Below are 24763 nucleotides of genomic sequence, written 5' to 3'. Positions count from 1 at the left end.
CCTTAGTCGGCAAAGTAATGTCTCTGCTTTTGAATATACTATCTAGGTTGGTCATAATTTTTCTTCCAAGGAGTAAGCATCTTTTAATTTCATGGCTGCAATCACCCTCTGCACTGATTCTGGAGTCCAAAAAATACAGTCTGACACTGTTTCACTGTTTCCCCATCTATTTCCCATGAAGTGAAGGGACCGGATGCCATGATCTTCGTTTTCTGAATGTCGAGCTTTAAGCCAACTTTTTCGCTCTCCTCTTTCAGTTTCCTCAAGAGGCTTTTTAGCTCCTCTTCACTTTCTGCCATAAGGGTGGTGTCATCTGCATATCTGAGGTGATTGCTATTTCTCCCAGCAATCTTGATTCCAGCTTGTGTTTCTTCTAGTCCAGCGTTTCTCATGATGTACTCTGCATAGAAGTTAAATAAGCAGGGTGACAATATACAGCCTTGATGTACTCCTTTTTCTATTTGGAACCAGTCTGTTGTTCCATGTCCAGTTCTAACTGTTGCTTCCTGACCTGCATACAGATTTCTCAAGAGGCAGGTCAGGTGGTCTGTATTCCCATCTCTTTCAGAATTTTCCACAGTTTATTGTGATCAACACAGTCAAAGGCTTTGGCATAGTCAATAAAGCAGAAATAGATGTTTTTCTGGAACTCTCTTGCTTTTTCCATGATCCAGCAGATGTTGGCAATTTGATCTCTGGTTCCTCTGCCTTTCCTAAAACCAGCTTGAACATCAAGGAGTTCACAGTTCATGTATTGCTGAAGCCTGGCTTGGAGAATTTTGAGCATTACTTTACTAGCATGTGAGATGAGTGCAACTGTGCGGTAGTTTGAGCATTCTTTGGCATTGCCTTTCTTTGGAATTGGAATGAAAACTGACCTTTTCCAGTCCTGTGGCCACTGCTGAGTTTTCCAAATTTGCTGGCATATTGAGTGCAGCACTTTCACAGCATCATCTTTCAGGAGTTGAAACAGGTCAACTGGAATTCCATCACCTCCACTAGCTTTGTTCGTAGTGATGCTTTCTAAGGCCCACTTGACCTCACTTTCCAAGATGTCTGGCTCGAGATTAGTGATCACATCATTATGATTATCTGGGTCGTGAAGATCTTTTTTTTGTACAGTTCTTCCGTGTATTCTTGCCACCTCTTCTTAATATCTTCTGCTTCTGTTAGGTCCATACCATTTCTGTCCTTTATCGAGCCCATCTTTGCATGAAATGTTCCCTTAGTATCTCTAATTTTCTTGAAGAGATCTCTAGTCTTTCCCATTCTATTATTTTCCTCTATTTCTTTTGCATTGATCGCTGAAGAAGGCTTTCTTATCTCTTCTTGCTATTCTTTGGAACTCTGCATTCAGATGCTTATATCTTTCCTTTTCTCCTTTGCTTTTCACCTCTCTTCTTTTCACAGCTATTTGTAAGGCCTCCCCAGACAGCCATTTTGCTTTTTTGCATTTCTTTTCCATGGGGATGGCCTTGATCCCTGTCTCCTGTACAATGTCACAAACCTCATTCCATAGTTCATCAGGCACTCTATCTATCAGATCTAGGCCCTTAAATCTATTTCTCACTTCCACTGTATAATCATAAGGGATTTGATTTAGGTCATACCTGAATGGTCTAGCGGTTTTCCCTACTTTCTTCAATGTAAGTCTGAATTTGGTAATAAGGAGTTCATGATCTGAGCCACAGTCAGCTCCAGGTCTTGTTTTTGTTGACTGTATAGAGCTTCTCCATCTTTGGCTGCAAAGAATATAATCAAACTGATTTCGGTGTTGACCATCTGGTGATGTCCATGTGTAGGGTCTTCTCTTGTGTTGTTGGAAGAGAGTGTTTGCTATGACCAGTGCGTTTTCTTGGCAAAACTCTATTAGTCTTTGCCCTGCTTCATTCCGCATTCCAAGGCCAAACTTGCCTGTTACCCCAGGTGTTCCTTGACTTCCTACTTTTGCATTCCAGTCCCCTGTAATGAAAAGGACATCTTTTTTTGGGTGTTAGTTCTAAAAGGTCTTGTAGGTCTTCATAAAACCGTTCAACTTCAGCTTCTTCAGCATTACTGGCTGTGGCATAGACTTGGATAACTCTGATATTGAATGGTTTGCCTTGGAGACAAACAGAGATCATTCTGTCGCTTTTGAGATTGCATCCAAGTACTGCATTTCGGACTCTTTTGTTGACCATGATGGCTACTCCATTTCTTCCGAGGGATTCCTGCCCACAGTAGTAGATATAAAGGTCATCTGAGTTAAATTCACCCATTCCAGTCCATTTTAGTTCACTGATTCCTAGAATGTCAACGTTCACCCTTGCTATCTCCTGTTTGACCACTTCCAATTTGCCTTGATTCATGGACTTGACATTCCAGGTTCCTATGCAATATTGCTCTTTACAGCATCGGACCTTGCTTCTATCACCAATCACATCCACAGCTGGGTACTGTTTTTGCTTTGGCTCCATCCCTTCATTCTTTCTGGAGTTATTTCTCCACTGATCTCCAGTAGCACATTGGGCACCTAATGACCTGGGGAGTTCCTCTTTTGGTATCCTATCATTTTGCCTTTTCATACTGTTCATGGGGTTCTCAAGGCAAGAATACTGAAGTGGCTTGTCATTCCCTTCTCCAGTGGACCACATTCTGTCAGACCTCTTCACCACGACCCGCCTGTCTTGGGTTGACAGCAACACAAAAGGCATAGTAAGACAACGGCAGGGCACATCTCGGGAGGATGCATGAGGCAGACAACTCCTTTTTAATGTTTACTTGCTTCCTCCTAACACAGCAGAAGCCAGTTTCCTGATTATACTGGTCTAACACTCTTTTAGGGGCTTCCCTGGTGGCTCAAATGGTAAAGACAAGGAATTCACAGAGAACAAAGGTCTGTCTAGTCAAGGCTATGGTTTTTCCTGTGGTCATGTATGGAAGTGAGAGTTGGACGGTGAAGAAACCTGAGCGCCGAAGAATTGATGCTTTTGAACTGTGGTGTTGGAGAAGACTCTTGAGAGTCCCTTGGACTGCAAGGAGATCCAACCAGTCCATTCTGAAGGAGATCAGCCCTGCGATTTCTTTGGAAGGAATGATGCTGAAGGTGAAACTCCAGTACTTTGGCCACCTCATGCGAAGAGTTGACTCACTGGAAAAGACTCTGATGCTGGGAGGGATTAGGGGCAGGAGGAGAAGGGGACGACCTTGGATGAGATGGCTGGATGGCATCACTGACTCGGACGTGAGTCTGAGTCAACTCTGGGAGCTGGTGATGGACAGGGAGGCCTGGCATGCTGCGATTCATGGGGTCGCAAAGAGTCGGACATGACTGAGCGACTGAACTGAACTGAACTGAGCGCTCTATATCGCAGACGGCAATGGCACCCTATTCCAGTACTCTTGCCTGGAAAAGCCCATGGACAGACCCGGGGTGTTCCAGAGAGTTGGACACAACTGAGCGACTGGACTGAACTGACTGAGCTGATGCTGGACTTTGACTTGTGCTGTGCTAAGTTGCTTCAGTCACATCTGACTCTTTGTGACCCTATGGATAGTAGCCTGCCAGGCTGCTCTGTCCATGAGATTCTCCAGCCCAGAATACTGGACTGGGTCGCCATTTAAGGCAGAGTAAAGACAGGTTTTGATGGGGCTTTTCAGAAAATAATTCAAACCACTAAAACATTGAGACAAATGATAAGTAGTATTATATGGATAAAAACACAAAATCAGTCCTCTAGAGTCCTCGAAAGTAACTCAACCATACACTGTTTCATACTTCTATACATGAAATTTCAACTTTTGGAAACTTTATGTCTCTAATTTCATGTAAAACGAAGTATTTCTGTAAAATTACATCAATTAAACTTTCTTCAAATTACCCCTTTCGTACTCACTCAGACTTCTTTTCATAGGTCTTAGAAGACTCCTCAATCCTCTTCTCCAGCTCCAGGACAGCTTCCTCCTTGTTTAAAAGCATCTGCTGTGTCTGCATTAGCTCCTCTGCTAAAGTTCGCAACCTAGAAGGAAGTTTCCTCATTACCATCAACACATTAATTATGCTCACTTTATACAGACCAAGAAAAGCAATCATACACCTAAGGCTGCAATGTCCACAACAGGAGCCACAAGTAGTTCAATTTAAATTAAATAAGAGTAAAATTTCAATTCCTCAGTTGCATTAGCCACGTTTTCAAGCACTGAACAGACACACACGGCTAATGGCTACCTCTCTGGACAGAGAAAAGAACATTTCAATAATCTCAGGGAGTACTCTTGGGCAGTCTGTTTTAGAGGGTTTTATTCATCAAGCAGCAAAAGAGAAAAAGAAACAGGAAATGGAGAAAGAGAAAAGAACTAAAGAAAAAATACCTGTAATTCTCCCAGGAAGAGTGTATGGTGAAGTAACCATGATTTTTGTTTCAGGCTATCATGCATTTATATTCTGGCTTTACCATTTTTCCTCTGAGATCGTATGAAGCTTGCTGCAGCTCACTGACTATCTCCTCCCTCATATCTGGGCAGTGTAACACCTGCTTCAGTGCACTGCTTTGAAGATGAAATACACTTAGCGTAAATCATGAATGGTACTTAATAGGTATTTGAGTAAATAACATCTAGTGTTATCTGCACATGTTACCTCATTTAATTCTCACAACAAGCTATGAGATACACATTGTTATCCTCAAAGAAAGTAAGGCTCAGTCACACGGTAATTTAAATTAATATAAGCTATTTCTGTTTTCACATGTGGCAATAATGTTTTGGAGGTACTGTCTGTATAGATTTGAAATTAGTATGTACCCACAGATCAGACATTTTTTTATTACATAAACTGCATCTGGCCCTGAATAGAAATATTTCTACCACAAAAACACACAACTGGAATCTAAAAAACAATACAAATGAACTTATTTTTCAATACAGGAACAGACTGACAGACATAGAGAACGAACTTATGGTCATCAGACATGAGCAAGAGGGGGAAACAGACCAGGAGCACAGCCGCAACAGCTGCAGATCACTGCACGCAAGACAGACAAGCATCAGGGACTTCCTGTATGGCACAGACAGCCGTATTTAGTGTCCTATGGTGATATACACTGGACACGAAGCTGAAAAAGGATGAATACATGTGTCTAACCGAATCACTCTGCTATGTACCTGAAACTAACACAGCATCTTGAATCGACTATAGCTTAATTAAATAAATAAAATCACTACAATCATAAAATATACACACACAGCTATCATATCACATTGAAATTTTTATTCTGTTTCAGCCTTTTAAAGCAAGACAGGAAACCCAAACTATCCAAAATACTAAATAACCCAAGTATATGAAAATTTGAATTTAATTTAAAGAGATGATAAAGTCAAAAGTAAAAAATCAAACCATGAAGAAATATTTGCAATGGAAGTTACAAGCAAAAGCTCATGTAGAAAAACTCTTAGAAAAAAGCCAACCTACAATGAAAATGAACAATAAACACAGCTGGAAGTTCAAAAAACTTTCGAATGATCAATAAGTACACGGAGATATTTACAACCTGAACCACAATTTAAAATCTTCAGATTGAATAATCAGTAAATTATTTTTCACCTACTAAAATTGACAAGCATGAAAACAAGTGATAGTACATAGTCTTCTCAAAACTGTAGAGAGAATGAGGGGGAAGGAAGCAAGGAAAGGAGAGAGGAAACTTGGAACTGTCTCTCAAACCTCAAATCAGAATCTCCTTTGACCATCTAAAAATCTGTCTTATCAATACACATTACACATGCTCACAATCAGTCGACATGAAGATCTCTGTACTACAGTGTTTATAAAATAACTAGAAAATATTTAATTGCTCATCAACAGGGGAATAACTGAATAAATTTTGGTCTGATTTGAGAGAGTCACGATGACATACACACACTGTGAACTCGCTCAGTCGTGTCCGACTCTTCGTGACCCCATGGGCTGTAGCCCACCAGGTTCCTCCATCCATGGGATTTTCCAGGCAAGAATCCTGGAGTGGGGTGCCATTGCCTTCTCCAGGAGATGTTCCCAACCCAGGGATTGAAGCCGGGTCTCCTACATTGCAGGCAGACGCTTCACTGCCATCTGTAAAACAGCCAGCCCGTGAGAACTGCCGCATGACACAGAGAAGCCAAGCCTAGGGCTCCGTGACAGCCTAGAGGGGCGGCTGGAAGGGAGGGGCAGGTGGGAGGGAGGCTTCAGAGGGAGGGGCCGTGTACACTGATTCGTGCTGATGTCCAGCAGGAATCATCACAACACTGCAATTATCCTCCAATTAAAGGTAAAATAAAAAATGTTAAAGAAACAGAATAGTCATTAAAAGGAATGAGGTTCTTCCAAAGCAGGGTTCTTCCAACACATAAAAGGTTCTTCCAAGGCATTACTTAGAAGGCATGAGGCAGAAAAGTACATATAGCCTGGCTCCATTTATACTGAAATCAATGAATGTGTATACCCATACTACTGACTGAATTGTATTCCCTCAAAATTCATATCTTAAAATTCTAACCCCCAAAGTGATGATATTTGGAGAGGGGGACTTTGGGAAGTAACTAGGGTTAGATGAGCTCCTGAAGATGGAGCCTCATGATGGGATTAAGGTCCTAAGAGGAGATACCAAGAGTTTTGCTCTCTCTCCCTAGGCCTAGATGAAGCAGAGGTCATGTGAGCACATGAGCAGTCTACAAGCAGGAACAGACTCTCGCCAAGACCCAAACTGGCCGTCACCTTGATCTGGAACTTGTAACACTGAGAAATAAATTACAATGAGAAATAAACTGCTATTGTTTAATCCACTCATTCATGGTATTTCATCATGGTGGCCATAGCAGAGTAATACACTATTATATATTTATGTGTGGAGAAGAGCCAGATTACTACAAGCCAGACTTTCATCATCACTCTGACGGGTATGGGATGAGAATAGGGGGTGATTTAAGGACAAAAGGGTTTCCCTAGTAGCTCAGTTGGTAAAGCATCTGCCTGCAATGCAGGAGACCCCAGTTTAATTCCTGGGTTGAGTAGATCCACTAGAGAAGGGATAGGCTACCCACTCCAGTTTTCTTGGGCTTCCCTGGTGGCTCAGCTGATAATCAGCCTGCAATGCAGGAGATCTAGGTTCGATCCCTAGATTGGGAAGATCTCCTGGAGAAGGGGAAGGCTATCCATTCCTGTATTCTGGCCTGGAGAATTCCATGGACTATATAACCATAGGGTCACAAAGAGTTGGACATGACTAAGTGACTTTCACTTTTGGACAAAAAAGTCTCTCATACTTTACTCTGTATTTATCTATTAAATCTCATAACAAAAATGAATTTGAATTTAAGCTATTAAATAATAGGTAATGGAGACAGAAAAGGCAGAAAAACCACGAAACATGGTAAGAACTCAAAACATAGTAATCCAGGTTTTCTCATCCATGTTTAGAGTTAAGCAACATAATAAACCTCAATAGGTTTCTGAGGACATTATTATACAAAATATAATCAATGATGCTTATAATAATGATCCAGAATCGTAAGAGAAAAATTAAATTTAAAGCATTTTTCATTAAGAATATACATATATTTATAAGAGCATATATCAAATCTAGTAAAATTATTTTGTTGAACTCGACAGCAATACAAGGTTGGTTTAACTGGAAAATGCACTTCTGTGGAATAGTTCATACCCTGACTACTAGACACACAAAGTTACTATATTAAAATCTGAGGTCATTCTCAAGAAATCTACACTTCAACTGCTGGCTTCAAGTTATTTATTACCAACTACAAATAACAGAAATCAACAACACGCATAATGCTTTGCCCTTTATAAAACTCTGCCGCATATATGATCTCATTTCATCCTCATGGGAGTCTGGAACACCTGCCTTTGTGCCTGTCCCCACCCGAGCCTGGAGGGAATAAGGACCAGCTTCTCCCGAGCTGCCCTGGCCATGCTGCACCAGAGATGAACTGGAACGAAAACTCTCCCTCTCTGAGCACTCCCCTCCCCTCTGTTCGTTTACTTCTCTCTCCTACACCTTTCCCGAAGATCTTCCTGCTCAGTTTTCCATTCACACCTCTTTTCAATTCCTCGCTCATTCATTTAAACCAGGTGTTTACTAAGCCCATTCCCTGTGACAGGCACACTGTTAGACACTCGGGATACAACCGTCAACAAGTCTGGCTTCAGGAAACTTAAGACGCTCACAGAAGAAACGGGGACCGCTTTTCCCTCTGACCCTCTCTCTTCTCCTCCTCTCCTCTCTCTGACTGTTCGTTTCTTCTCAGTTCTCACTGTATTGCATTCTCTGCTCCATCCTGAAATAAGCACACAGCCCCACCGACCTGCAGGACGCAGGCAGCACGGCCTCCTCGCTGCTCAGCCCTCACACCTAGCTCTGTCTTTCGCACGGCAGGTGCCCAACTCGGTTCCGCACGTCCTGTTTCTCTCATTAGACTCTCACACATTCAGCTTTTTCTGCAATTTCCTAACAACCCCCAAGGCTCTCCTGGCTCCTATCATTCTGAATGATCTAGAAAGAGAAGCCAAAGAGCTGCCTCAATGTGGGAGCAGCACAGTCTACAACTTTCCCCCACCACGGCAGCTAAACTGCTACACGAACCACACTGCAGTGAGGGAAGCTTCAATTCTCTGCACACACGTCATTAATACACGCCAACATTTTGTCATCAAGCCGATCACTTTACCTTCCACTTCAGAGTAAGAAAATTATTTGTGTTTGCAACTCTACACGTCTCTGCTGCATTTTGTAAAGCTCCTTACTCTGGTAAAAGAGACACCAGGTCGAGGAGCAGACACCTTCAGGGTCAGTGTTTACCTGGCTTTCCTAGACTTCCATTTTCTCCTCTAATAAAATGGAAATTAACATCTAACATAAAGGGTTCATGTAACTATGATACATATTTTTAAAGTTTCTAGTATGGATTTTTAAGCATAGAATATTCTCTATAAATGTAACTATATACTATTAACCAATTTTACTACTGATAACAAGAAATATTTTTCTGAAAAGTAACTAAATTTTGACTTCTACCTTTTTTAAAGAATGTTTTATTAACTGTGGATGCAAAAATAAACACTGTTCCCAAGGCAGGGGTCAGACTGAATGTATTTTAAATAAAACTTAAGAACAGGTTATACTATTTATACATTTATCCCAGTTAAGGACAAGTAAAGAAATATTGTAAGAATTCTATATTAAAAGTACATAAGTTACTCATAATTCAAAGCTGTTTTTCCCTTTATAACAATGTCAAGAACATTCACTTTTTGGAAATGTGCAAAATTTCAGTTCAAGAGAAATTAATGGAAGCTTGCGTGTCATTGCTATCCTTGACACAAAACAATAAAAAATCTCTACACACGCATACACACACACACACACACACACACACACACACATCCTGATTTAATGTGACATAACGGTAACCCTTGGAAGAAAAGTTATGACCAACCTAGACAGCATATTCAAAGGCAGAGACATTATTTTGCTAACAAAGGTCCGTCTAGTCAAGGCTATGGTTTTTCCAGTGGTCATGTATGGATGTGAGAGTTGGACTATGAAGAAGGCTGAGCACCAAAGAACTGATGCTTTTGAACTGCGGTGTTGGAAAAGACTCTTGAGAGTCCCTTGGACTGTAAGGAGAGCCAACCAAGGAGATCAGTCCTGGGTGTTCTTTGGAAGGAATGATGCTAAAGCTGAAACTCCAGTACTTTGGCCACCTCATGTGAAGAGTTGACTCACTGGAAAAGACTCTGATGCTAGGAGGGATTGGGGGCAAGAGGAGAAGGGGACGACCGAGGATAAGATGGCTGGATGGCATCACCGACTCGATGGACACAAGTTTGAGTGAATTCCAGGAGATGGTGATGGACAGGGAGGCCTGGTGTGCTGCGATTCATGGGGTCGCAAAGAGTCGGACATGATTGAGCAACTGAACTGAACTGAACTGAATGGTAACAATATCACAACAAGTCAAAAACTGAGTTTTATTACTGATTTCTTCACATATATGATTGAGAAAAATTCAAGGACAGACATCTGATTGTGGTGGACATCATGTTTACCCTAGGTAACTGGAGTACAGCCCTCTTTTTACTTTGAAACGGGGTAAGAAGGGAGGAACGAGGTGAAAGCCAGAGAGTCCTGATCCACTGTTTAAACCACCTGATACAGCCTGATTCTATTTATCAGAGGTCACTGGCACATGTGAATTCTAACAAAGGATATTAAAATCCCACACTCTCACTTCCTTTAGCAAGCATTTAGCCTTCTGAAAAATATCCCTTAGTCTTTCAGTGAGGAATTAGATTTGAAGTTTTGTATATGCTCAACTTTTGGAGTACATGTGTACGCTCATTTGTGAGAAGAATGAGGTGGTACTCATGATTATTTCTCTCTTCACACATCTGATCTGTGCTAAAACTTTAACCCAGAAAGAGAAAGAAAATCGTTGTTGCTGTTGTTCAGTCACCAAGTGACTGCAACCCCATGGACTGCAGCATGCCAACCTCCCTGTCCCTCACCATCTCCCAGACTCTGCCCAAGTTCATGTCCATTGAGTCAGTGATGCCATCCAGCCATCTCATCCTCTGTCTCCCCTTCTCCTCCAGTCCTCAATCTTTCCCAGCATCAGGGTCTTTCCCAATGAGTCAGTTCTTCGCATCAGGTAGCCAAAGTATTGGAGTTTCAGCTTCAGCATCAGTCCTTCCAATGAATATTCAAGACTGATTTCCTTTAGGATGGACTGATTTGAACTCCCTGCTGTCCAAGGGACTCTCAAGAGTCTTCCCTAGCACCACAGTTCGAGAGAGTCCTACCACCAGCTTATTAGATTCTCTAAAGAGTTGGAAACTCTAGAAGTTAAATGAAGTCCTAGAAGAGCTAACAATACTTCTGTTCTCTGGCAGATCTGTTATGTTACCTAGAACTTACTGTTTCGCTAAGCAATGAAGGTTGGAAAAAGAAAGGAGATAAGAATAAGAAAAGGAAGATCAGAGGAAAAGGAATGATAATATTAGCTAACTTTCCTTTGTCTAGCTCCTGATCATATAAAGAAAACAGTGGCGCTTCTTGAGGCCTTAATCTTTTACAGCCTCGGCACAAACAAAACATGCCCAAGCTTTATGCAAAATCTTCTTAGAAAAAAATCGAGCAGACAACCCTTCGAAGTCAAAACTTCTCAATATTTCTCAGTCTCTACAGATCCATGGCTGTAAATCCAAAGTAGAAAAGACAAATGATTTAGAACAGAGTTATATAGGGAAAGCATTTGGCCTTTTTTCCACTTGCAGTAGAATGGATTAAGAGAAAACCATTCTAGTAGATACAGGTTATATATACATGATTTTTAAAGATTTAGTTGTATTTAAAGATTGTTGTTCAGTTGCTAAGTCCTATCTGACTCTTTCAATCCCATAGACTGCAGCGTGCCAGGCTTCCCTGTCCTTCACCATCTCCCGGAATTTGCTCAAACTCATGTCCATTGAATTGATGATGCCATCCAACCATCTCATCCTCTGTCGTCCCCTTCTCCTCCTGCCCTCAATCTTCTCCAGCATCAGGGTCTTTTCCAGGGAGACAGGTCTTCACATCAGGTGGCCAAAGTATTGGAGTTTCAGCTTCAGCATCATTCCTTCCAAAGAACACCCAGGACTGATCTCCTTTAGGATTGACTGGTTTGATCTCCTTGCTGTCCAAGGGACTCTCAAGAGTCTTCTCCAGCACCACAACTCAAAAGCATCAATTCCTCAGCGCTCAGCCTTTTTTATGATCCAACTCTCACATGATTACCAGAAAAAATCACAGCATTGACTATACGGACCTTTGTCCACAAAGTGGTATCTCTGCTTGATAATATGCACGTTAGGTTTGTCATAGCTTTCCTTCCAAGGAGCAAGAATCTTTTCGTTTCATGGCTGCAGTCACTGTCCTCAACATCTGCCACTGTTTCCACTTTTTACGCATCTATTTGCCATGAAGTATTGGGACTGGATGCCATTATCCCCATTTTTTGAATGCTGAGTTTTAAGCCAGCTTTTTCACTCTCTGCTTTCACCCTCATCAAGAGGTTCTTTGGTTCCTTTCCACGTTCCACCATGAGAGTGGTATTATCTACATATCTGAGATTATTGATATTTCTCCCTGCAATCTTGATTCCAGCTTGCAACTCATCCGGCCTGGCATTTCACATGGTGTATTTTACATAGAAGTTAAATAAGCAGGGTGACAGTATACAGCCTTGACAAACTCCTTTCCCAATTTTGAACTAGTCTGCTGTTCCATGTCTGATTCTGTTGCTTCTTCACCTGCATACAGGTTTCTCGGGAGACAGGTAAAGTCTCATCTCTTTCAGAATTTTCAACAGTTTGTTTTGATCCACACAGTCAAGGCTTTAGTGTAATCAATGAAACAGAACTGATGCTTTTCTGGAATTCCTTGCTTGTCCTGTGATCCAGTGGAGGTTGGCAATTTGATCTCAGGTTCCTCTGTCTTTTCTAAACCCAGCCTGTACTTCTGGAAGTTCTTGGTTCATGCACTGTTGAAGCCTAGCTTGAAGCATTTTGAGCATTATCTTGCTAGCATGTGAAATAAGTGCAATTATACGGTAGTTTGAACATTCTTTGGCATTGTCTTTCCTTGTGATTAGTATGAAAATTGACCTTTTCCAGGCCTGTGGCCACTACTGAGTTTTCCAAATTTCGGAATTTTGCTGACATATTGAGTGTAGCAGTTCAACAGCATCATCTTTTAGGATGTGAAATAGCTCAGCTGGAATTCCATCACCGTCACTGGCTCTGTTCTTAGTGATGCTTCCTAAGGCCCACTTGACTTTATACCCCAGGATGTCTGGCTCTAGGTGAATGACCACACCATCGTGGTTGTCCTGGTCATTAAGATCTTTTTTGTACAGTTCTTCTGTGTATTCTTACCATGCTAAGTCGCTTCAGTCATGTCCAACACTTTGCAACCGTTTAGACAGTAGCCCACCAGACTCTCCTGTCCATGGGATTCTCCAAGCAAGAATATTGGAGCAGGTTGCCATTTCCTCCTCCAGGGGATCTTTCCTGGTGGCTCAGATTCTTCCCACCTCCTCTTAATCTCTTCTGCTTCTGTTAGGTCCTTGCCTTTTCTGTCCTTATTGAGCTCATCTTTGCATGAAATATTCCCTTGGTGTCTCCAATTTTCTTGAAGAGATTTCTAGTCTTCCCATTCTTGTTTTCCTCTATTTCTTTGCACTGTTGACTTAAGAAGGCTTTCTTATATCTCCTTGCTATTCTATGGAACTCTGCATTCAGTTGGGTATATCTTTCCTTTTCTCCTTGCCTTTCACCTCTCTTCTTTTCTTAGCTATTTGTCAGGGCTCCTCATACAACTGCTATGTATATTTAAAGATACAAAAGCCTAAAGCAACTATTGTGGTTGATAACAAGTTTTCAGTACTCATGACAATACTTTTTATATCCTCAAACCATTTTCTATCCTTATTTAAATCTCCGAGCACTTCTAAAGAGATCCAACTTCCTAAAAAAATATAAATTAAAAATTCCTAATACTGTCCCATTAATTGTGACATTTGGGTTAATAAAAACCCAAATGCAATAAAGGTTACAGTTGCCTGATATAACTTTTTTGAGAATCCTTATTCGCTATTGTTGCTCAGCTGCCCAGTCATGTCCAATTCTTTGTGACCCCATGGACTGCAGCACACCAGGCCTTCCTGTCCCTCACCGTCTCCCGGAGTCTGCCCGAGCTCAGGTCCACTGTATCGGTGACGCCATTTAGCCGTCGCATCCTCTCATACCCTCTTCTCCTTCTGCCCTCAATCTTTCCCAGCATCAGGGTCTTATCCCATGAGTCACTGCTTGCATCAGGTGACCAAAATACTGGGGCTTCAGCATCAGTCCTTCCAATGAGTTTTCAGGGTTGATTTCCCTTAAGATTGACTGGACTGATCTCCTTGCTGTCCAAGGGATTCTCAGGAGTCTTCTCCAACACCACAGTTTGAAGGCTTCAGGTTTTTAGTGCTCTGCCTTCTTAACAGTCCAGCTTTCCCAACTGTACGTGACCACTGGGAAGACCACAGCCTTGACTATACGGACCTTTGTTGGCAGAGTAACGTCTCTGCTTTTCAACACCCTGTCTAGGTTTGTCATTTGTCAGAAGCGATTGTCTTCAGAATCCATGGCTGCAGTCACCATCCACACTGATTTCAGAGCCCAGGAAGAGGCAATCTGTCGCTACTTCCCCCGTTTCCCCTTCTAACTGCCACAAAGAAATGGGGCCAAATGCCAAGATCTTCATTTTTTTAATTAGTTTTAAGCCAGCTCTTTCACTCTCCTCCTTCACCCTCAGTAAGAGGATCTTTAGTTCCACCTCACTTTCTGCCGTTAGAGTGGCATCATCCACATACCCACAGGGCGATGTTTCTCCAGCCTGTCTTAATTCCTGCTTGTAACTCATCCAGCCCGGCATTTCTCATGGTGTGCTCAGGGTACAGGTAAATAAGCAGGGTGACAGCAGACCGCCCTGTCACACTCTTTTCTCCATCCTGAACCAATCAGTTGTTCCATGCAGGGTTCTAACTGTTGCTTCTTGACCCGCATACAGGTCTTTGTTCAACTAAACCTCTTTTTGACCCACATTTATTCTTAACACCATCAGCTGTAATACATCGTAACAGATTCCATGTCAGTCTATACTGGGTTAGTGTCTTCTCAACTTCATTGAGAATACTCCTATTTGTAGGTGACCCACACAGGACATTCATTGAAAGTAAGTCTTCAATCACTTCAAACCTGGTTTGACTTCTCAAGTAAACAACTGAGTAGTTTGGATCATATCTGCTGACTCAGCAAGAGCCAGGGGAAACCACGTTGAATAATTTGTCATGTTTTCTATTAATTAAGTAATGATGCAGCTCCCAAAGTTCTCAACCCCTCAAGCAAATGTCCTTACTGAAAATGTAATGGTCATAAACAAACTTACTTCCTCTGAACATATTTCTTCAGTTATTCTTCAAAACACTATTTAATTAAATTACCTCTGATAAATGGGCTTTCCCTACTTGGCTAACAAATAGGTCACCCAGAAACTTATTTTCATTCGGTTTTATCCTCATTCATATTTTACTTCTCTGAAGAAAGTCTGCTGTGATGAAGCATTTCAGTTCAACTTTTATAATCTTTGTTGGCTCTTGCGTGTTGGTAACACTGAGAAGAGTGCTGCATCTGGTAATGTCAACAGGCGCTATTCCAGCACAGCCACAAGGCCCGTGCATGATGAACACAATGCTGCGCCATCTGATTCAACAACAGAATAATCTGCACTCTACTGTGTCTTAAAGTGTGACAACCGAAAGCCATTTTCTCTTGTCTTCTCGTTTTGAAATGACATGCGTGCACTGATAATAAAAAAGGAAATAAATGCGGCAGTCCAGTGATATGTGCGGCATTCAGAACACTGCTGAGTTACAGCCAGGGCGCTGCGGTCTGTAGCGCGCCGAGCAGCAGTATGAAGTGAAGAGAATGCCATACGCGGTCTCTGTCTCAACTGCTCGACTCTGCCCTGCAGCAAACCCACCCAGAGACAACAGGTAAAGGACGAGCACGGCTGTGTTCCAGTGTAACTGATGTACTCTGATGTTTAAGTTTCATGTAACTTTCATATATCACAAATATAGTTCTTCTTTTGATTTTTTTAACCGTTTGAAAATGTAAAAAGCAGTATTAGCTCATAGACTGCACAAGATAGATGGCCAGCTGGATGCAATCTATAGGCTATAGATTGCTCATTCACAGCTCAAAAAATCCAAAATAGTCACTTTCCCATGTAGAGAATTACCATTTTTCAATTAAGAGATCTTATTTATATTTCACTGTAAAAGCTAAACACATGTTGACTTTAAATTTTGTTAAATGATCTGGGAAACATGAGACCTGAGACTGGGCTTTACTTTAGAATATATAACTAGACATTTAACACAATCTTTTGGAACTCAAATATGTTTCCTACTGCTAGGTGGTAACAACTCGTTATTAAGAGGCCTCACCTGAAACTGGAAAACTGACCCCACAGAAAGGCAGAGGCCCTCTGCTCGGCACCATTTAGTAAAATCAATGAAAATTCCTCTTTTGGCAGACATGCTACTGTCCATATTTTGGAACAACTTGCTGTCCGTAACTTGCCTAGCTCAAACTGTGGCTTCATAATGCCATGCACCCTGCTTTAAGATTGCACCAGATCACAAACCAATGCCTCATCGATCCGAAATGCAAAAATCCGCACAACAGACACTTAAATACATTCTTCTAATGTTCAACAGACTTGACTTTTTCAAGTTATTTTGATGAACTAAATTAATCCCAAATTAATCAATTAAATATTGATTGGATGAGAGGAAATATTTACATATATAATCTTAAACAAAAAGGTTAGTATTCTCTTTCAGCCTTTGGCCAAGAAGGGAGATCCAAAAACGAGGCAGATGTGAAAGCGGAGATGGAGAGGAAGCAGAGGCCGCAGATGACAGAGACAAAGGAAGCAGTCTCAGAGTCGAGCCTGAAGGTGACGCAGCCTGAGTGCCTGTGTGGCGGCATGTGCACGGTCAGGCGCAGAATCTATCAGAGGCCGAGAAGCAGCCCTTTCCCACATAGCAATCTGCCATTCAAAACATTTCCAAGATAAAAGAGATAAACAGTCTATAAATAGCTGAGATGAACTCCTCTCTCTGCATATATGCTGGGGTGGGGGTGGGCAGGGGTGATATTATACTCAGTCAAGTCCAACTCTTCACAACCCTATGTACTGTGGCCCACCAGGCTCCTCTGTCCATGGGATTTTCCTGGCAAGAATACTGCAGTGGTATTACCTTTATCATTAGAGTGGATAGACAAATAATGAGAGTAAGATAAACATGGTTTGTGGCACATATTTACATGGATAAATGCAGTAACTTTGCCATTTAGTACTATATCATTAGATTTCTATCAGATCTGAAAAGAGGCAAGGAGTAACACTGTATAATCTTTTTCTGGATGTAAACAGTAGTTGTGTAATAATCTCAGAATTCCATACATTTATTTGAGAAGCCTCTACACGATACATTAAAGAGCAACCTAAACTATTAATGAGTGTGGTTAATGAACACAAAAATTTTTATGTTACATTTAGGAATCTAAAATAAAACTTCACGGGTGTCTTTTTATGACTAGCAAAGTGAAAAAGATAACCTCAGGAAAAGAGGGTCTCTTTAAACTTCAAATACTTTACCAGTCAAGGCTAGACCAGAAGTACGGCAGATCAAAAGAAGAGAAAGAGTCAAAAAGAAGTTCCCTGATTCACATTGTTCTATGAGAGACACCAACAACACTGTAAAGCAATCATCGTATTAGACATTTTTTAAAATTCCAGTCAGACCACTATAAAAAATGCTAATTTTTGCCAATAATACTATAAATTTGAGAAATATAGCTTCACTAGAAAAGTTTAACAAAAAGGACACCTTTAAATATGAAAGATATTCAAGTAGAGCAGTCGTCAGGCATTTTGGGTTGAGAAACCCTCTGAAAATCTGCACACACCCTCCCTGCAGAAAGTAAAACAAACATTTCTACAAACAGTTTTAGTGGGCTTATGGCAGACTTTCAATCCTTTCTACACTAAAATCATCTGGAAAGTTTACAAAAAATTCCAATGCCTGGATCTAACCCTCAGAAAATCTGATTTAACTGGTTTGGGTCAGATTCCAGACATCAGCATTTTTTGAAGTCTCCCTCAGTGATCCTAATATGAAGCCAGAGATGAGACCCGCTACTGAGAAACTCCCCAAAATCTCCATAAAATATCTCCATTCACTCACTCATTCAAAAAAGATGTTCATAAATCATCTGCAACATCTGACATCTAGCCAAGAATTCTGAAGAATCTAAGAGAAATGCAGCCCAATTTTTTCTTTGTTTCATAGTCGATTAATTAGCAGTCTGACAGATTGCCAGCATGACCCCTATTTACAGAAAAATTCCAGAGGTCAAAAATTAATGATTCTCACTTCCAAATGAACATAACCTTTCACAAAGGATAGGGTCATGGATCACTTAAACATAAAGGAATGCAAAACGAAAAGAAAACTATTTCTGAAGTCTTCTTTAATACCATCCCTTAATAACGTGTTAAAGTTTTCACACAGGCCAAGAAAAAATGTAGAACACAGGGAAACACAGGCCATTAAATATTAGCATTTTCAAAAAGAGCTTTGAGAGTGCTCTATTATAAAACTATATAAAGCAATGTTGCTGTTATTTAGTCGCTAAATCATGTCATGCCCCGTGGACTGTAGCCCACCAGGCTTCTCTGTCCATGGCATTTTCCAGGCAAGAATATTGGAGTGAGTTGCCATTTCCTTCTCCAGGGGGATCCTCCCAAACCAGGTATCAAACCCACATCTCCTGCTTGGCTGGCGGATTATCTACCACTGAACCTCCAGGGAAGCCCTACAGCAATCTTACTAATGAACAAATGCTTAGTGAAAGGATAAGAACTGACATAATGGAAAGGAAAATATTTAGCTTATATTCTCAAGAACTAACATAAGCATTCAAATAATACTGCAAAAAGATGTGAAATAATACTGTATTTATTTAAAATTATTATAAATATGGGCCCGAACATGCTTCCTTATAAAACCCATCAATTCATCTCAATTCTGAAATAGTTTCTATGTATATACAAACCTATATGGACTTTCATTTATTAATAGACTCATTCCATAAGTATTATTCTATAGCTTATTTTTGTCCTCTATCATATTCTCTGGTGATCTTTCCATACAAGCATATATAAAAGCCTATCTTATTCTATTTAAAGCCTGAATAATATGAAGAAATTGTGGAATTAGTATAGACCTACTAAATTCATTTAACCAATACTTTATTGATGAATATTTGTGGTATTCCCAGTATTTTGCCAAAATGAAAGGACTACTTAGAGGCCTTTACAATACTTGGCCACTATCCGAAGTGTGTGTGTGTGTATGTATATACACCATCATTTATACATATATACTAAAAAGTGAGAAAGTTTAACCTATAAATTGTTTGAAATGTTTTGGTGTATACCCAATTTAATAATTAATGACAGTGATATTATGCTTTACAACAGTTTTCTTGCCATATTTTGAAACAAACAAAAATTTTTCAGATGTCAAGTATTTCCAAAAGTCCCTGAAAAACCCAAGAATTGTGCTCAGAGTGCTTATTATGCCAAGCATTAAACACTGAAAGAAAAACCAATACAGAGAAACATAAGAGAGCGCCAAATAGACAAAAAAAAAAAAAAAAAACAGAGTTGGAGTCATCAAGCCCTCTGACATTAGACAAACCTACAGCAATGAAAACAGTATGGTACTGCTCCAAAAATAGACTCATACATCAACAGAAAGGAATAGGGAGCCCAGAAATAAACCCGCACACTTAGGGTCAGTTAATCTGTGACAAAAGATGCAAGAATGCACATGGTGAAAGCACAGACTGTTCAACTGGTGCGGAAAACACCACTTTCTTGTGTAGAGCCTCCTGATGGAACTGAAAGAGGAGAGTGAAAAACCTGGCTTAAAACTCAACATTCAGAAACTAAGATCATGGCATCCAGTCCCATCACTTCATGGCAAATAGATGGGGAAACAGTGGAAACAGTGACAGACTTTATTTTCGGGGGGCTCCAAAATCACTGCAGATGGTGACTGCAGCCATGAAATTAAAAGACGCTTACTCCTTGAAAGAAAAGTTATGACCAACCTAGACAGCATATTAAAAAGCAGAGACATTACTTTGTCAACAAAGGTTCGTCTAGTCAAGGCTATGGTTTTTCCAGTGGTCATGTATGGATGTGAGAGTTGGACTGTGAAGAAAGCTGAGCGCCAAAGAATTGATGCTTTTGAACTGCAGTGAGAAAACTCTTGAGAGTCCCTTGGACTGTAAGGAGATCCAACTAGTCCATCCTAAAGGATCAGTCCTAGGTGTTCATTGGAAGGAGTGATGTTGAAGCTTAAACTCCAGTTCTTTGGCCACCTCATGCGAAGAGTTGACTCATTGGAAAAGACCCTGGTGCTGGGAGGAATTGAGGGCAGGAGAAGGGGACGGCAGAGGATGAGATGGCTGGATGGCATCTCCAACTCAATGGACGTGAGTTGAGTGAACTCCAGGAGTTGGTGATGGACAGGGAGGCCTGGCGTGCTGCAATTTATGGGGTTGCAAGGAGCTGAACACGACTGAACAGCTGTACTGAACTGAGATGAGTGCAACTGTGCGGCAGTGTGAGCACTCTTTGGCATTACCTTTCGCTGGGATTGGAATGAAAACTGACCTTTTCCACTTCTGTGACCACTGCTGAGTTCTCCAAATTTGCTGGCATATTGAGTGCAGCCCTTTCACAGCATCATCTTTCAGGATTTCAAATAGCTCAACTGAAATTCCATCACCTCCACTAGATTTGTTCGCAGTGATCCCTTCTAAGGCCTACTTGAGTTCACACTCCAGGAAGTCTGGCTCTAGGTGAGTGATGACAACACTGTGGTTATCTGGGCCATCATGATCTTTCCGGTACCCTTCTTCTGTGTATTCTTGCCGCCTCTTACTATCTCCTTCTTTTGGTAGGTCCCTGGCGGACTTCCCTGGTGGCCCTGATGGTAAAGCCATCTGCCGACACTGTAGGAGACCGGGGTTTGATCCCTGGGTCAGGAAGATCTGCAGAAGAAGGAAATAGCAACCCACTCCAGTACTCTTGCCTGGAAAATCCCATGGACAGAGGAGCCTGGTGGGCTACAGTCCATAGGGTTGCAAAGAGTCGGACACGACTGAGCAACTTCAGTTTTACTTTTACTTTTCTGTTAGGCCCACACCATTTCTGTCCTTCACTGAGTCCATCTTTGCATGAAATGTTCCCTTAGTATCTCTAACTTTTTTGAAGCGATCTCTAGTCCTTTACATTCTATTGTTTTCCTCTGTTTCTTTGCACTGATCACTGAGGAAGGCTTTCTTATCTCTCCTTGCTATTCTTTGGAACTCTGCATTCAGATGCTTATATCTTTCCTTTTCTCCTTTGCTTTTCACCTCTCTTCTTTTCACAGCTATTTATAAGGCCTCCTCAGATAACCATTTTGCTTTTCTGTACTTCTTCTTGGGGATGGTCTTGATCCCTGCCTCCTGTACAATGTCATGAACCTCCATCCACAGTTCATCAGGCACTCTGTCTATCAGATCTAGTCCCTTGAATCTATTTCTAACTTCCACTGTATAATAGTTAGGAATTTGATTTAGGTCATCCCTGAATGGTCTAGTGATTTTCCCTACTTTCTTCAATTTAAGTCTGAATTTGGCCGTAAGGAATTCATGATCTGAGATACAGTCAACTTCTGGTTTTGTTTTTGCTGACTGTATAGAGCTTCTCCATCTTTGGCTGCAAAGAATATAATCAATCTGATTTCACTATTGACTGTCTGGTGATGTCCATATGTAGAGTCTTCTCTTGTGTTGTTATAAGAGGATGTTCGCTACGACTAGTGTGTTCTTTTGGCAAAACTCTATTAGCCTTTGCCCTGCTTCATTCTGTACTCCAAGGCCAAATTTGCCTGTTACTCCAAATGATTCTTGACTTCCTACTTTTGCATTTCAGTCCCCTATAATGAAAAGGATATCATTTTTGAGTGTTAGTTCTAGAAGGTCTTGTCAGTCTTCATAGAACCATTCAACTTCAGCTTATTCAGTATTTCTGGTTGGGGCACAGACTTGGATTACTGTGATACTGAATGGCTTGCCTTGGAAAAGAAAAGAGTTCATTCTGCCATTTTTGAGATTGCATCCAAGTACTGCATTTTGGACTCTTTTGTTGACCATGATGGCTACTCCATTTCTTCTAAGGGATTCCCTCCCACAGTAGTAGATATAATGGTCATCTAAGTTAAATTCACCCATTCCAGTCCATCTTAATTCACTGATTCCTAAAATGTTGAGGTTCACTCTTGCCATCTCCTGTTTGACCACTTCCAATTTGCCTTGATTCATGGACCTAAATTCCAGGTTCCTGTGCAATATTGCTCTTTATGGCATCAGACCTTGCTTCCATCACCAGTCACATCCACAGCTGGGTGTTGTTTTTGCTTTGGCTCTATGTCGTCATTCTTTCTGGAGGTATTTCTCTACTGATCTCCAGTAGCAACCTGGGCACCTACCAACCTGGCAAGATCAACTTTCAGTGTCCTATCTTTCTGCCTTTTCATACTGTTCATGGGGTTCTCAAGGCAAGAATACTGAAGTGGCTTGCCATTCCTTCTCCAGTGGACCACATTTTGTCAGAACTTTCCACATGACCCGTCTGTCGTGGGTGGCCCTACACGGCATGGCTCATAGTTTCATTAAGTTAGACAAGGCTGTGGTCCATGTAAATAGATTGGTTAGTTTTCTGTGATTGTGGTTTTCAGTCTGTCTGCCCTCTGATGGAGAAGGATACGAGGCTTCTGGAAGCTTCCTGATGGGAGAGAGTGACTGAGGGGGAACTGGGTCTTGTTCTGATTGGCGGGGCCATGCTCAGTAAATCCTTAATAACTCTTTCATCTTGTATTACATTAAAATATATATAAACATACACACATATACATTCATATATATTTTTTAATTGAACTGAATTATTTTAACAGTGCCTATAGACACACTGAATAACTCATTCTTGGAATAAACTTCTTGAGGATAGTCTAATCCTAAGCTCATAACCTGAATTTAGACACTGTTCATTGAAATGTAGCTAAAGCTTTACCTCAGTAAGATGTAAGCAATTAAATCTTACACCACATTATCAAAGATTTATTATCTCTAATTTATTGAATTTTTGTTCATTGCTTCATCACCATAATTAAGAAATAATGATTTATGAGTATAACTATTTTTAGCTCTAATTATACCCTAAAAAGCAATAAAACAAATTCTTCTCTGGCCACAAAATCTCTTACTTTATATATGCTTATAACAGTTAGCAATATTTAGTTTTACCCCATAACACTCCAATATCTATATGTTCATTCTTTCTTGGTGTATTAAAATAAATTGATCAATTATAGCCTAAACTCCTTGAGAGTATTAAACCTTGCAACCTTAAACACATAGTTAATATATCTTGATGGGGCAATATAATGGTTTAAAAAAACAAGAATAATTTATGTCATGTTCCTTCACCAAGCAGCTCAGGAATTAAGGAATGGAATTTATCACTGCACAAGAATTGAGAAACGCTACCATCCATTTTATGACATGCATTCACCTCTATTGGTACAAGCATAGTTCCTCAATCTCAGCATTCCTGACATTTTTGCCAGATACTCTTTGCTGCAGGAGGCTGTCCTGTGACCTGTAGGATGAATAGCAGCACCACGGTCTCTACCTTACCAGCTGACGAATGAAAATGTCTCAGACATTGTCAAGTGTCCCTTGAGAAGAACTGCCCAGGCGAGGGCCGCTGATTTAGAGATAGCTGGCACCGTAACACAAAGTCAAAGTGAGTCTCCTGTGAAGGGGATCAAACTTGGAGGAACAGATTCCTCCAGAATCATATCACGCCTTCTTGGAAAGACCCACTAATGCAGGGAACACCCGATCCACCGTGCCTCTCGTTGATGGTCAGGCCACCATAAGTGTCAAGCCCTCAGCTTCAACAAGTATTTGGTAGTTTCTTCAACCCTGTCTGAGCAATTTGAAAGACATTAACCCTTACCAAGAGCTAGTCCCAGGATCCTACCACTCAGTTAATTATTTGTAAATGCTACATTATTGAACAGTAGAAGGGAGACTCTTTGATTATATTACATAGGGATTTTTTGCTGAATCTTTTGAAATAAAATTTCATTAAGTCAGATGATATACCACGTCCAAAACTGAAGAGAAACTGAGAAAACGTCCAGCTGTATTTTTCACACAGGGATAGGTACATACAACACTTATCAACAAATTTTAGTTTCTGTCATTCCTGACAAAAACCAGGAGAAAGATTAAATATCTTTGTTGCTGTTGTTTAGACAGATGAAATATCTTTGTTGTTGCAAATATCTGACGCTTTGCAACTCCATGAACTGAAGCCTGCCAGGCTTCTTTGTCCATAGGATTTCCCAGGCGAGAATACAGGAGTGGATTGCCATTTCCTTCCCACAGGATATCACTGACCCAGGAACTGAATCCATGTCTCCTGCACTGGCAGGCAGACTCTCTACAAGAAGCCACCAAGGAAGTTCTAAATTTACTTTAAAAGAAGGATGCCTTCATTATATTTTCTTATAGGCAGAGTACATCATGAGAAACGCTGGGCTGGAAGAAGCACAAGCTGGAATCAAGATTGCCGGGAGAAATATCAATAACCTCAGATACGTGGATGACACCACCCTTATGGCAGAAAGTGAAGAGGAACTAAAAGCCTCTTGATGAAAGTGAAAGAGGAGAGTGAAAAAGTTGGCTTAAAGCTCAACATTCAGAAAACGAAGATCATGGCATCTGGTCCCAACACTTCATGGGAAATAGATGGGGAAACAGTGGAAACAGGGTCAGACTTTATTTTGGGGGGTTCCAAAATCACTGCAGATGGTGATTGCAGCCATGAAATTAAAAGACGCTCACTCCTTGGAAGAAAAGTTATGACCAACCTAGATAGCATATTGAAAAGCAGAGACATTACTTTGCCAACAAAGGTCCGTCTAGTCAAGGCTATGGTTTTTC

At 40.9% G+C, this 24763-nt stretch overlaps 1 protein-coding gene across 9 annotated transcripts in view; it reads right to left on the bottom strand.

The window, feature by feature from the left end:
• FER (FER tyrosine kinase) overlaps positions 1 to 24763 on the bottom strand; it is a 456675-nt gene that overhangs the window by 312948 nt on the left and 118964 nt on the right. For all 9 annotated transcript variants that reach the window (XM_042251005.2, XM_060416072.1, XM_060416073.1 and 6 more), the window contains one exon: positions 3876 to 3998. In XM_042251005.2, coding sequence (XP_042106939.1) covers positions 3876 to 3998 — 123 coding nt within the window. The remainder of the gene's footprint in view (positions 1 to 3875; positions 3999 to 24763) is intronic.

The sequence above is a fragment of the Ovis aries genome, chromosome 5 (assembly GCF_016772045.2).
Source record: "Ovis aries strain OAR_USU_Benz2616 breed Rambouillet chromosome 5, ARS-UI_Ramb_v3.0, whole genome shotgun sequence".
In the NCBI taxonomy this organism is placed as follows: domain Eukaryota; kingdom Metazoa; phylum Chordata; class Mammalia; order Artiodactyla; family Bovidae; genus Ovis; species Ovis aries.
This window is presented reverse-complemented; position numbering and strand designations above follow the sequence as displayed.